Raw genomic sequence first — 14,858 nt, forward strand, 5'->3', positions numbered from 1 at the left:
TGGGATTACAGGCACACACCACCATGCCCAGCTAATTTTTTGTATTTTTAGTAGAGACGGGGTTTCACCATGTTGACCAGGACGGTCTCGATCTCTTGACCTCATGACCCACCTGCCTCGGCCTCCCAAAGTGCTGGGATTACAGGTTTGAGCCACCGCGCCCGGCCTGAAGATGTATTTCTTCGACTCCATGACAGCCTCCACAAGGGCAGCTTCACACCTGACTGTTCGGTCCCTGCCGGTGCATTGGCCAAGCGGATAATCAACAGGTGATGTGCAGACATGCACTGCTATCCACTGGGAAAGGAAGAGCACCACCCAAGCCCCCACTGGCTCCTGGGGATGCTGCAGTTTTTGTTTAGTTGAATCTGACTTTCAGGGTTTATGTGAATAAAGTCTGCCTCACCCCTACTCCAGGTTGTGATTTCCCATAAACACAAAAATCACCTTCACAATTAGAAATTCCAGTATTATTTCATAGATGTAAATCACACAATATATCCTTGTGTAAGATCCCTGAGACTTTTTCTAAACGGGAAATTGGTATACATGAAATGAAAGAGACAGAAATAAATGAGAAGGTATGACCTCAGACTGTTTTTGAGGGAGGAAGATTATTTTAAGAAATGGCTTGGGCTGGGTGCAGTGGCTCATGCCTGTAATCCCAGCACTCTGGGAGGCCAAGGTGGGTGGATTACCTGAAGTCAGGAGTTTGAGAACCAGCCTGGCCAACACGGTAAAACCCTGTCTCTACTAAAAATATAAAAATTACCTGGGCGTGGTAGCGGCCACCTGTAGTTCCAGCTACTCAGGAGGCTGAGACAGGAGACTCACTTGACCCCAGGAGGTGGAGGTTACAGTGGGCCAAGATGGTGCCACTGCACTCCAGCCTGGGTGACAGAGTGAGACAAGAAAAAAAGAAAAGAGAGAGAGAGAAAGAGAGAGGGAGGGAGGGAGAGAAAGAGAGGAAAGAGAGGGAAGAAAGGAAGAGAGAAAGGAAGAGAGGAAGGGAAGGAGGAAGGGAGGGAGAGACTAAGGGAGGGAGGGCGGGTGGGCAGGGAGGCTCAATTGCAGGAAGCATAACTTTGTCCCCATCCCTGAAGACGGATGTCACTCTTGGAAGTGCCATGAGCAGGAGAGGGAGCTGAGATTCCAGTGGATACACCCTTCCGTGGACCTCGGGTATCTTTACAGTGTGGAGTATTTACTTTTGAATATCAAGAGTAAACTTTAGGTTGATCAGACAAATGCCCTGCCCATATTTGTATGACATTATCCCCCCTTCAAACATGTATGAGTAGAGAATGAATGACAGAAATTTGCCCTAACTAGCTCTGACAAAGAAAAAGGTGTAATTCCCACCAACTAGATTCTTAGCAATATAGTAGCCTTTCCCATTTTCTCAGAAGCTGCACTGACATGTCTGGGCAGGTTTTAGAAAATAATTAGGCTTCTTGCTAATGCCGTTACGTGGCGAGATGAAATTCAACGATTTTACGAGTGCCGTGAATACAAGCTTTTATGTGACTTCCACAAAATAGCATCAATCTTCAAGTGTAAAAGTCACCTGTGGACTGCTAATTAAAGAAGTGAAATAGTACAGCCATAGTCCAAAAGATTCCCCATGGAGCCTGGGCGCCCATCCTTAAAGCAAGTGGGTAGAAAATGTGCATCAAAAGATATCCTGCAAATAAAACGCAATTCCCCTCAACTCCATTTCATTTCATAGCATGGTCTCTGCTCAGAGAAGATTCCTGCAATTATCTGGATCAGATTTTAAGTCTCCCAAGGGCAATAGTTATACCATGGGCTTCTCTGCAGCCCAAAAGCAGCTAGATGTTTCCTACTTTCTAGCCAACTCTACCATGTAGGTGTGAATCTTACAGTGTGCGTGATTCTCATGGGAAAGACGACCTGGAGAAGAAAATTCAATGATCCTTGTGCACACAAGACTTCTGTCTGATCAACGTTTGTCTAACTGAGCACTACTAAATGCCCAGCAGACGCAAAGGCTGGACAGCAATGAGGGGGTCCAGGTTAGACATATTACAGAGCGTGGGCTGCCTGGGAGCAGGAGAGACTCCTGCATCCCACAGTTCCCCAGGTGTGTAATGAACAAACCAATCAACACTGAGGAGTTAGTACACAGCTAAGGTTGCCAACCTCACTATACACTGGGCATTAAAGGAAAAAGGGCAGAAGCAGTAAAGCTGGGGGCTTTGAGAGAACCCCAGGCCACTACTGAACAGTAAAGTCCCCATAAACTAGGGCCATCGTTTAACTGAGTCCCAGGCATGGTGTGATTAGAAAAGAGAAAACTTACCTAAACACAACCAATGGCTTCTCAAATATTCTCCAGACAAGTAAGGAGCACCTGTCATCATTGTTAAGATTCATTTTATATGATCAAAGGCAGAACACAGGCAGTGTCTGGAGTGTGGGAGAACACGTGTCTTTTTTCGTTTTTTTGAGATGGGGCCTTGCTGTCGCCCAGGCTAGAGTGCAGTGGTTCAATCCCAGCTCACTGCAGCTCGGACCTCCCAGGCTCAAGTGATCCTCCCACACCAGCCTCCTACCCAGCTGGGACTACAGGAGAGCATCACTGTAACCAACTAATTTTTAAATTTTTTGAAGAGATGGGATCTCGTGATGTTGCCCAAGCTGGTCTTGAACTCCTGGGCTCAAGCAATCCTCCCACCTTGGCCTCTGCAGGTGCTGAGATTTAAGGCGCGAGTTGCCGCGCCTGGCCACAACATTGCTCTTGACAGCCACGCTGTCAGGTCAGTCTACCACACCAAGATTGCTGCCCAAACAGGTAGGGAAGCCGCAGAAACTTCTTCCCCAGAGATGCGTTCCACGGGAAGCTGTCGGTGGGGGGAGAATGCAGGGAGGCCCCTCTCACAATAGAGCAAAAAATAGACACCTTCAAAACCATTACCAAGAATAAGTGAACCAGTTCCTCAAGACTATTCCTTTTCCCACGTGACCTGAACCTTTTCACAAAACAAGCTCAAAATCATTTTTAATTCCAGCGGGCAAGGATTTAAAAGACTCCTGATGTCCCCTCTAACCCAGATCAAACCTCTGAACACTGTAGAATACACCATCTCCATTCATCTTGTCAGCCTTCCACACCCCAATCTTTTTTTTTTTTCTCTGAAGAGCTTTATTTTTTTTTATTGCATTTTAGGTTTTGGGGTACATGTGATGAACATGCAAGATTGTTGCATAGGTACACACATGGCAGGGGAGATACCATGATCACACCCCAATCTTTAAGGCTCAGAAAGGGATGGAAACAAACAGAGAACGCTGACATTCAGTAACTGACCTACCGCCACAGAGCAGGGCTCCCTGCAAAGCCAGAGATCACTCGCACAGGAACTCACCTCGCTGTCAGACACTTCTCTGTCGTTAATAATAAATCGATAGTTGGCGTCTGGTGATAAGTGCTCAGCCTGCAGCCAGAAGCGAACCTGTCCCTTATCAAAAATCTCATAAGCTAATTCTGATTTCAGTGGAATTGCTACAGGAAGAAAAGAAATCGCAAGTCAATAATGCATAAATCCTTGTGAGGAAGAATAGCTGCATATCGGAGGAAAATATCAATCCTAGTGATTAAATTTTTTGAGAATGTGAAACCCTGGAGTATTAGATTATGGAAACCAAAAATAAAAAACAAAACTTGAGTTAGCCTGTTGTTTCCTCTAAAGCCTCATGCCACTTGAGGTTAGTTTTCCGGATGTGTTCGGTGAGTAAAGACGCCTGGATTCGCTCTATATTTAACACAATTCAATAACAGAAGATTTCGTTTGATAGAAATGACACCTTGGGTTTCACTTGGATTAGGAACAGCTATACTAAACCCCAAATTCAAATCACTCTGTATGCAATGCAAGTTTCAACGAGCTATAATATAAACTAGTATTTGCTTTTAAATCAGTAGATTTCAATCCTGTAAGCCAGGACCAGGAAATGAGGCCATCCTTTCCCCAAAGCTGTTCCTCCAAAAGCTCATGCATTAATGAACATGGCCCTCCAGCCAGCGGCTGCAGGCAGAGGTGTGGGGCTGGAGGCTTACTTACTGGGATTCTTTATTTCGTTGCTCAGTGCCACCAAACGTTCGAGCTCTAAAACAAAGAAAAAGTATTTCCATTGATTTGGACCTGCACATTCAGAAGTCTGCGTACAACAGCAAGGCTACATACAAGCAAGGATGGGACACCCCCGGATTTCACTGGAGGACACGAAAGGAACTTTAACTACGGGTCTAAGGGACATAGAGGACAGTTTTAACCTTCACCATTTAAAGAACCCACCTAGTCCACCTAGCACAGGGGCAGCTGAGGGTGAGGCAGGGCACCGTCGTGGGGACAAAGGCACTGGGGGCAGGGGCTGGAAAATCCCGGAGTCAAGGAAGATTTGGAAGGCGAAAGGGACCCTTTTCCAGATCCGTGCGATTCACGTGAGCTCTTTTCTAGAAGTGACTGAACTGGCTGAGAATGTGCCTGTGGCCTGTGACAGTCCTTCCCCCTCAAGATTTCCTTCTTCGATCTTACAACGAAAAAGATACATACCACTAATGCCATCACAAAAGTGTTTTATCATGAATTTTTATAAAGGAAGAAACAAAACAAAAAAATAAACGAAACACATTGCATTTTTGCTCTCCTAAGGAAGCCCCAGGAGCCAGGCACGAAAATCGGAGGCACTCAGCCACTTCAGTTTTCTCCTTCCCTCCTTCTTAAAATTAGAATCAGAAATGAGATGCTAGTCTCCGAGCCTTTCATGAATATGTCTATTCAAAATGAAGTCAGATTTTCCTGGCCAAAAGTTAATTCACATTGGCAACTGCTTTGACAGGGAGCACTGGCTTTCCCAATTAAATCTTCCGGTAGGAATTTCCATAAATGGAATGAGCTAAATCTTCAACTTCAAAGTTTTGCCTCAAATATATCTGAAGTCTATACATAATATAAGAGAAGGCAAAAATCTTATCTTTTGCAAATATTTAAAATAGTTAAAATTAAGATGGAAACTTTGAAATGGTGTGGAGGAATGCATAGCTTTTCAGAACTCCTTCAGGATGTCTTGAAGGTAAATAACTATGTCAAGACCCCGGAGGCAGGGCCAGCAGAGATTGCTTTAAAAGCATGCATGTAGATTTCGGGTCCTTCCTGCTCTGCTTGTGAGAGGCGAACTGAGGACCCAAGAAAAATGACACAGTGCGGGCCTCCTCATTTTTCCAGCTGTGTCTTGTTAAATGTGCAATTTTCCAGAATTTCACCAACATTGAGCCAGATCTACACACTGGAGAAGCTGAGGGTGTGATTCTGGCTTCCCCCTCCTTCCCCCGTGGGTACCTGCCCAGCCCTCAGCACCCATCCTGGGTCAAATGTTTTCAGGTCACACCCTCTGCATCCTGTCAACCTGGACAGTGACTGATAACTAAAGGATCTGCTTGTAAATCTTAGGGCATCCCTGGAGATCATTTATGCCACCCCTGGAGAGCATTTTCATATAAAGCTTTTGGAAACTCAAATGCCTTAAAGACCCGAAGAGATCTGAGGATACCATCCCGTCCTACAACTTCACGCTGCATCACTGCCTGTTTGTTTGAAAATGTCTAAGTCTGACTCTGTCCTGTGGGTGTGGTAGATGAGGGGCCACATAAACACACATGATACCAGGCAGTTAAAAAATCTCAGCCCAGCCTGCCTGCGCCTGTGTGCCTGATGAACTCAGATCTGTGAACCTACCTAAGAAAACTATTGTTTTCCCCGCTGATTACTAGACAGACTTTTCTCACTTCTCTCCACTGTCTTCCATTTGTAAGAGAGCAGCAGGTTTTCACTATGGCAGTTAAAAATTATTTTACATGCAAAAAATTTTTTTTCTTTGTTCCTCCAGTTTTCTCAGTGTTGGAAGGGAGGGAATACCCTTCCGTCTGTAGGCCTCTCAGTAATTTTATGTATTTCTTTGCTAATATGTTACCCTCTGCATACCAAACTATTAAAATGCGGTTAGGACTCAACTTTAAAAGTACAGGTTGAAGGCTATACAAGCAATGTGTCTGGATCAGAGACTATCTGATGGAAACCATATAAACGTTAGAGTCTGTTTAATTTCTAAAGTAAGCTTTGGCTTATGTACGTATCCCCCATAGCCAGCTTCCCACAAACATACTTCTTTTTTCTAAGCAAGGAAGTCTTTCCTATGTTGGTGTCAATCTTTCAAAGTATGATAAAACCAAAATAGGCAAGGTTCTGCCACATCGATATTACCTTCTGGGTCCAGCACAAAACTAGAGGACACTCCATCTGTATCACTTACAGACACCGAGTAAGTCCCTAAATCCTCCTTATCCGGATTCTTAAAGTACAGCTTGGAGCTAAAAGAGAAGAAGTGTAGGTCAATGTCGGCTGCTTCTGTCTGCAGGAGCTTCTAGAAGTTTGCAATATCCAACTTCCAGGCCAGACTTACTGATCCCCCACGGTTTCGATTTTAAACCTCTCGTCATCTGCAATCTCTTCGTAGGATTTACACCAGGTGAACTGAGAGGCGTCCGTCATTTCCTGGCAGTCGAAGGCCAGGTAGATGTTGCCTTCTTCATCGACGCCAGCGCTGATTTCCTTGGTGCCTGCATACAAAGAACACGAGGTGAGTGGCTTAGGGACACGGTGTCCTTTGAACTCTTTTCTGGGCGAGGGCAACATGGTTTGGCTCTGTGTCCCCACCCAAATCTCATCTCGGATTGTAATTCCCAAGTGTCGAGGGGGTGAGGGGATTGGAGCGTGGGGATGGCCCCCCCCATCCTGTTCTCATGACAGTGAGTGAGTCTCGCCTGATCTGATGGTTTTATAAGCATCTGGCATTTCCCCTGCTGGCACTCACTCCATCCAACCGCCCTGTGAAGAGGCACCTTCTGCCATGACTAAGTTTCCCGAGGCCTCCCCAGCCATACCGAACTGTGAGTCAATTGGACCCCTTTTCTTTATAAATTACCCAGTCTCAGGTATTTCTTCATAGCAGCATGAGAAAGGATTAATCCAGAGGGGTAGCCAAATTAGAGACCTCATCTTACACCACACCATCAGTTGTATTTAATGACCCAGGACCGATCAGAGAATCATGAGAGAAAACCCGTTAGGGAGTACCTGGAGGGGTTTGGTTGTTTTGTTGCTGCTAGTTTTTTTTTAATTTATCACATTTCTGCCACTTCCACCTCTGTGTCCCATGCAACTGCAGAAAACCTTTCAGGGCTGCCTCTCCAGGCCCTGAGGATCTTGTTTTCTCTGGAATCTCCACCCCTGACCCTCACAGGGAAGCCTAGTGGCCATGTGCCCACCGCTGAGCTCCCCCTTCACACGGCTCTGCCTTCTCCATGGGGCCTTGCCTTGTCTTGTTTGGAAGCAGGGGTTGTTTGTGGTTTATTTGCTATGTTTTGACCCAGGTAAAGATCGGATCATGTGCAAGGTAGAATTCGTCTCTTAGGAATTAGGAAATGGACAAGACACAGCTCAGCGTCTGCTGGTGAGTGGGACTGAGGCCATGAAGCGCAGGGGCTCTCACGTCACCAAGAAGATAGAGGTGCAAGGAAAACCCAGCGTAAGGGTGAAATGAAGCAGTGAGAGGCCACGGCAGAGAGCCATCGGGACCTTCACAGTCTGAGGCTCCACTGCTTCCTGAGGCTCCACTGAGCTATTCAGGTCACACTCTTGTGGCTATCCCCCCAAAACTCACATTGCAATTTAATAGTTAGTGCAATGGTGTTGGGGGGGGGACTTTAAGAGGTGATTGGGGATTGGGGGCAGGCTCATGCCTGTAATCCCACACTTTGGGAGGCTAAGGCCAGAGGATCACTTGAGTTCAGGAGTTCAAGATCAGCCTGGGCAACAGAGCGAAACCCTGTCCGTATAAAAAATAAAATAATAAAAATATTTTTAAAAGAGGCGATGAGGTTGGTAAGATAGACCAATGTCTTTCTGGAAGGACTGGGTAGATTCCTGCTAATAACCCTGGCTGTTAGTTGGCTGGTTGAACTGGAATGGACTCATTCCAGCAAGATCAAGTGTTATAAAGCAAGGCTGCCTCCCGTGCTGGGGCCGTTTCTGCACACGCCCACTTCTTTGCCATGTTGTAGGGCAGTGGGAGGCCCTCACGGGAGCCACCACAGCAGATGCCGACACCATGCTTCTTAGACTTCCTGCCTCCAGAATCACGAGCCAAATAAACTTTAAAATAAATTATCCAGCAACGCAGAATAAACATACCATGTATCCTGTGGGTGTGTATGCTGCCTCCAGCAGTACTTGCCCTTTGAAGGTTGACTCCAGGGAATTTTTATTCATTGGAACCAAGAGAATTACCGACAGCTTTAAAATTTTCTAATAAAAATCCAGCAGTAATATTTAAAAAACACCATTCTTCCTGCGTACGACTTGACCATTCCAAGAACAACCCCTGTCAACCATGTCTTCACAACCCAATGTGATCTCCTTCTACTCCAGGGTCATTAGTGCACACGCAGAGATTAAAGTGCATACTTCGTTTACCCATCCAAACCTTTTTAAAAATATGACAAGACATCCCTTTCATTTATCCACACACCCATCCACACATGCACCTTTAACTCTCCCATTTATTATCCACATACCCATTCATACATGCACACATAATACATGTATGCTCTCCCAGTTATTTATCCACATACCCATCCATACAAGCACATATAATACATGTACACTCTCCCAGTTATCCACACACCCATCCACACATGGACCTTTAACTCTCCCATTTATTACCCACACACCCATCCATACATGCACACATAATACATGTATGCTCTCCCAGTTATCCATATACCCATCCATACATGCACATATAACTGTCCCATTCATTTATCCACACACCCATCCATCCATACACACATAACACATTTACGCCCCTCCACTCATTTATCCATACACCCATCCACATACACACATAACACACGTACACTCTCCCACTCATTTCTCCATACGGCCATCCACACATACATACATAATACATGTACACTGTATACTCCCCCATTCATTCATCCACACAGCCATACATCCATATATACATAATACATGCACACTCGCCCCCCAAGTCACTGTGGTTCCACAAGTCTTGCTATTGTGAACGGCTAACGGCAAAGCCTCACCTGGTCTGGCCCCTACCAGCACGGGCTCCGACATGTCCGAGGGCCTCCCCACGCCGTGTGCATTGACTGCTCGGACCCTGAAAACATAGGTCTTCCCTTGCTGCAGGTCACAGACCTTGAAACAACAGAGGAAAGAACATATGGGTGAAGGTAAAATAAAGACGACCTTGGAATTTTTCACATTTTATTATGAATAGGTCTTTTCAAAAATAGCTTATTTTTCCAGGTGAAAGAACGATACTTAGTGAGCTAGAAAAGGAGGGAAGAGGCGATTCACAGTCATGCAGAATTTCATTTTGGACAAATAAACACATGTGCTACCAATCTGATAGAACCTCTTTCGTTTTTTTTTTTTTACCTCTTATTATAAAGCAGAAGTAAAATCAATATCACTAGTTTATAATCTGGTGTTTATACTTCCATATACCCATCCACACACAGACACATGATAATTCTATGTTATGTGTTTTACACAGGTCAATATCACAGTTATAACAGTAGTTAGTTCATAATTCTATGGAACTAACTACTGTTATAAGTGTGATATTGAACTGTGTAAAATCATCATTGGGACATCAGAATGAATCCCATCTCTACTTGTACATACATGGGCTATTCCTATTATAACCTGCTTTGTTACACATCAATATATATTTACTAAGCATCTAGTTGACTTGCATAGCTGATTCTTAGACGCTGATTTGCTCATTTTAAAGAAACTGGCTGTTTCCTATCGTCAAGGGTTTTGGGAGGGTGTCACCCGTGGAAGGCCCTCTTGGCCTGTGCTTGGGTGCTGGACCCAGATGTGGACGTGCTGCAGGGAAGGACACGGGCCTGCCCCACCAAAGGGCCCAGCACCCAGAGAAGAAAACCTCTGGGTTAAGGCAGTTGGAAACTCAGCTGGAGCATATTGGCCTCCTGGGGCTCAAAACAGTCCTGACAACTGACCCAGGCACCGAGGAACCACAGTGCTAAAAACAGCAACATTTGGAGACAGAGAGGCTGGAGCAATTGACACATTATAATTTTGCTCCAGGTAGGAAAACTGTGTGTATATCTGTGTGTGGTGTTTATCACATGGACTTTAACGATCACGTGAATTAAGCAAATTAAATGCAGGGCATGAAGTGGAAGGACACAGTACTGTATGCCTCATCCCTGTGGAAAGCACCGAGACGTAGCCCATGAACAGTTAACAGCTACTAGACTGCAATATGAAAGAAAACAGGCCCTTCGGGTGCAGCTCCCCCGGAGCAAACAGCACCTCAGTGTGAATGGGAGGAGGGCGCAGCATTCTCAAGGCACTGTCCCGCCATCTGCTGGGACCCATGGTGGACATGGCACCTACATCTTCAGCAGCCACACCCCGGTCATCTGAACAGGTCCACCTCAGGGCTCTGTGCTGGTTTGCAGAGACCAACGGCACTTTCACGCAAAGGGAAACACCAAGACGGAGGCTTACCTTTATTTTGTTTATTTCGTTTTGTTTTGTTTTTGAGACAGAGTCTCACTCTGTCGCCCAGGCTGGAGTCCAGTGTCACAGTATCAGCTCACTGCAACCTCTGCTTCCTGGGTTCAAGCAATTCTCCTGCATCAGCTTCCTGGGTAGCTGGGATTACAGGCATCACCACGCCTGGCAATTTTTATATTTTTTTTTGTATTTTTAGTAGAGATGCAGTTTCACCGTATTGGCCAGGCTGGTTTCAAACTCCTGACCTCAAGTGAGTGGCCCACCTCTGGCTCCCGAAGTGCTGGGATTATAGGCATGAGCCACTACACCCGGCCAAGACTCACCTTTAAATAACGGTTGGCCGTTGCCATCTGATTGACAGTGATCCACTCTCCAGCATCCTCCTCCTTGAAGTCCACGAAATACCCAGAAACAGGGCTGCTGCCAGAGTACACGGGGGCCTTCCACAGCATGACCAAGGACGTGTCCCTGACCTCACAGAACGTCAGGTCGTATGCAGGACCTGTGACATCAGATGCCACCTTGCCTTTGTGTGCACAGCCAGTCCTGCACACCCGCTCCAGCCCTGGGGACCCGCTGCTCCTCAGGGACACCCCCCATCAGGACCCTGGGTATCTGTTCCCGATCTGTTGCTTATCAGCCTCTCTTGGAGAGCGTGGTAAGGAGGGCGCTCGTATGATGTTGGGGGTGGAGGATGAGGGTCTAGCCTAACGCTCCTGCCACCCCCTCTGTGGGCATCGGGACAACTGCAGATCCATGTAGAACCATCCAGAAGTCTGCGCTGCACTTGCGGGACCAGCAGACACCATCACAGAGAGGAACAGTGTGCAGAAAAAGAAGGGTTCTTAAGTTACCCTCCCCGGGGCTGCACGCCTATGGGTCACAGTCACTCAGGGAGCCTGCCCACCTGGCCAGCAGCACACAGCCACAGCCCTGCCCTCTACAAACACCCACCGCAACTCTGAGGGCGTGTGGCACCGAGGCCCAGGTCCAGGCAAGCACCAACCGGTGCAGCGGAACAGAGAGGCAGCCCCCCACCATCCTCAGCCAGTCTCACTGTGGCCTTGCACCTCGAGGGGCCGCATCCTACCAACCCTCAAAAAGGCTCAGGAAACTGTAATGGCTTTTTTTTACCATTGGTTTTCTAAGGTCCATAAACTAATTTCATTAAAACAAGAAAGGCAGGAAGGCAGGAAAGAAGGTAGCAAAGAAGGTGGAAGGGAGGGAGGAATGGAGGGAGGGAAGGAGGAAGGGAGGGGAAGGGAAGGGAAAGGTGGGGGGGAGGGGAGGGGGAGGGGGAGGGGAGGGGGAGGGGAAGGATTTTTTCATCTGGATTCTTAGCAGCTGATTTATTAAGTGAACAGACACTGAAAGGAGAAAGGCAGTATACTCTGGCCATAACACTGGAAAACACTCTTGCATTCCAACTTTTTCAGCTTCAACTTTCAGGTTTTCCTTTGTTGAAGTAGGCGTATATTATTTAACGCATTTGATCCCTGATAGGTCAGAGACAAATCAATGTCTGGCACTTGAGAACTTGTGAAAACAAAGTGTGAGCAGGGCACAGTCACGGGAACCTGGAGTCCCGGCTACTCATGCGGCTGAGGTGGAAGACGGCTTGAGCCCAGGAGTTCAAGACCAGCCTGGGCCACGGAGAGAGACCACATCTCAAAATAAAAAGTGAGTGGTGTACGAGCTAAATCAAAGCAGATTTGCAACAATCATGCCTTTCCGAACTGGAAGCCCCGAAATCCCCAAACGGTCTGAGAAGAAAACAGCAGGAGGTGACCCACAAATGAGAGCCCTGCTGTGCCTCTCAGCTGGGGCCTGGCACCTTCCCCTCCACCTGAGACCCTCTCTGCCTGCCCTTCGGTCCCTCTCTGCTCCTTGCTGGGAAGGGGACCCGGGCCAAGTCCTTGTCATAGGTCAGGGAAGCCTGGGAAGCTGTCCCTCTCCCCACGGTCTGGGTAGGGTGCCCTCCTGTGCTCCCTCCCGCCTCACCTCAGGGCCTCCCATCTGCCCTCATCATCAGCCTCTGGACCTCACATGCCCCAGACTAGACGCTGGCTCTGCCTCACTCAATCCTCAGTCCTGCACAGTGCCTGGCACACAATGGCTCTGTGGCTGCAGGTGTCAGAGGAAAAGACGCATTGTGAAGGCTGGTAAGGCCTGAGCCGCAGCTGCAGAGGCCCCTGCCCACCCAGCCTGCGCGCCAGAAGGCACGTGTCCTGGGGGCAGCCACTCACCGGGCTCTGGCATGGTCCAGGCCTCACACTTGAAGTGCTCGCTGGGGTCTGAGGGCTCCCCGATGCCGGCCAGGTTGACGGCAGCGATTTTGAACTCGTAGAGTGAGCCTTCCGTCAGGCCGTCCACCTATTCAGATTTTGTTTGAATGATTACATGAGATAAAGTACAACCCACTGAGGGAAAGGAGTTTTTATCACTGGCTTGTGAAATAAAACATGAGAGGAAGGAACCTTGTCAGGAAATTGGAGCAAGTATTTCAGGAAGGCTCCTGATGCATCGGGCAAGCTGCAGCTGCGTGAAACCTTACATGGATCCCTGGCTCAATTCCCAAAGGCTCCTATGGGGGGCGGAGGACAGGTGGTACCCCTAGAGCAGGTAAGGAAACTGAGGCCCAGAGAGGTGACTGTCGCCCAGAGCCAACGCAAGGGCAGAGACCGGGAGGAAACAGGCACTCCGGTCACATGCTGTCCCCCGAGCAGGCCCTGCGCTGGACACAAGGGCGTCACCCTGGAGACGGAGCCCACCATGTGCCCCACACTTGGACTCCCTGGGCTGCCCAGGTCCTTGGGGTGCTGCAGTCCCGGGCCACCCCCCAGGCCCTCGAGGACACTGCCTGGCTGGGGGACAAAGCTCTAGGAAGGCCTTTAGGCAACTCCAGGAGCCTCACTCTGCAGGGCCTGTGGAACAAAAACACTCTTTAGGTAACCACTGTTTCAAAAAATAGCTTCCATAGCAAGATGTCTGAGGATAAACCACTGCAGGCCGAGGTGAGGGCCTTCATCCTTCTCACAGAAGTAGCCTCGAAGCACTCAGAAAGGAAGCGGGTGTTTTTCCCAGGAATTTCGCATGGAGTAAAGGACTGTTTTGCCGAGTGAGATGAGCCAGGCACAGCAGGACAGACAGGCGCGGCCTCGCTTAGATGTGGAATCTAAAACAGCTGCACTCACAAAGACAGAGGCCCGGAGGGTGGGCACGGGGCAGGGGGCGGGGTGTGGGGGGCGCTGGCCTGGGGGACAAACTTCCAGCAGGAACAGGAGCGGGGAGTTCTGGCACTTCTTGCACAGCACAGAGATGATGTAGCCCATAATAATGTGTTGTAGATGGATTTCAAACAATTTTTAGAATAGATTTTAGGCCAGGAACATCGGCTCACACCTGTAATCCCAGCACTTTGGGAGGCCGAGGCGAGCAGATCACCTGACGTCAGTCAGGAATTCAGGACCAACTTGGGCAACGTGGTGAAACCCTGTCACTACTGAAAAACACACAATTAGCCAGGTGTAGTGATGCGTGCCTGTACTACTTGGGAGGCTGAGGCAGGAGCATCGCTTGAACCTGGGCGGCGGAGGTTGCAGTGAGCCGAGATCGTGCCACTGCACTCCAGCCTGGGTGACAGAGTGAGACACTGTCTCAAAAAATAAATACATACATACATAAACAGATTTTAAATGTTCTCACCACAAAAAATTATAAGTACTCGGAGGCAATGAAGATGTTAATTAGCTTGATTTAATCAAGCTAATGTACCCATAATCCATACTGTAATATTAAAATATTACATTGTACCCCATTTATACAAACAATTGGTATTTGTCAATTAAAGATAAAATAATTTTTAAGTTGAGAACATGTAGACATTCTAAGGCATCAGAACACAGACTGAACGTGGGCAAGATATCAATAATGTCACAACAAACTGGAAAGTTGCCCATATAGCATAATGTATACATAAAATATTAAAAATATATTACATATTATAAGAGATATATTTATAAAGCAGAATTTTGGAGTAGACAGATTAGCTCTTCGAAGACCTTGCCCCCTCCAAAAAGAAAGCCCTCCTGTTGGAGTGTAAGAGACCCCCCAGGGGTCTGTGGCTGTCTCGGGGTTGGGACGGGGGCTGCAGTGTGAGTTGAGGGTCATTCATCCATGCTCAGATGAGGAGTCAAGGGC

The 14,858-nt window shown here is 47.6% G+C and overlaps 1 protein-coding gene across 3 annotated transcripts in view; it reads right to left on the reverse strand.

The window, feature by feature from the left end:
* MYOM2 (myomesin 2) overlaps positions 1-14,858 on the reverse strand; it is a 112,486-nt gene that overhangs the window by 35,951 nt on the left and 61,677 nt on the right. For all 3 annotated transcript variants that reach the window (XM_074384207.1, XM_003940707.4, XM_074384208.1), the window contains 7 exons: positions 12,905-13,031; positions 10,982-11,160; positions 9,188-9,302; positions 6,484-6,640; positions 6,285-6,391; positions 4,086-4,130; positions 3,390-3,526 (listed from right to left, as the gene is read on the reverse strand). In XM_074384207.1, coding sequence (XP_074240308.1) covers positions 3,390-3,526; positions 4,086-4,130; positions 6,285-6,391; positions 6,484-6,640; positions 9,188-9,302; positions 10,982-11,160; positions 12,905-13,031 — 867 coding nt within the window. The remainder of the gene's footprint in view (positions 1-3,389; positions 3,527-4,085; positions 4,131-6,284; positions 6,392-6,483; positions 6,641-9,187; positions 9,303-10,981; positions 11,161-12,904; positions 13,032-14,858) is intronic.

Source organism: Saimiri boliviensis, chromosome 13 (assembly GCF_048565385.1).
Source record: "Saimiri boliviensis isolate mSaiBol1 chromosome 13, mSaiBol1.pri, whole genome shotgun sequence".
Taxonomy (NCBI): Eukaryota; Metazoa; Chordata; class Mammalia; order Primates; family Cebidae; genus Saimiri; species Saimiri boliviensis.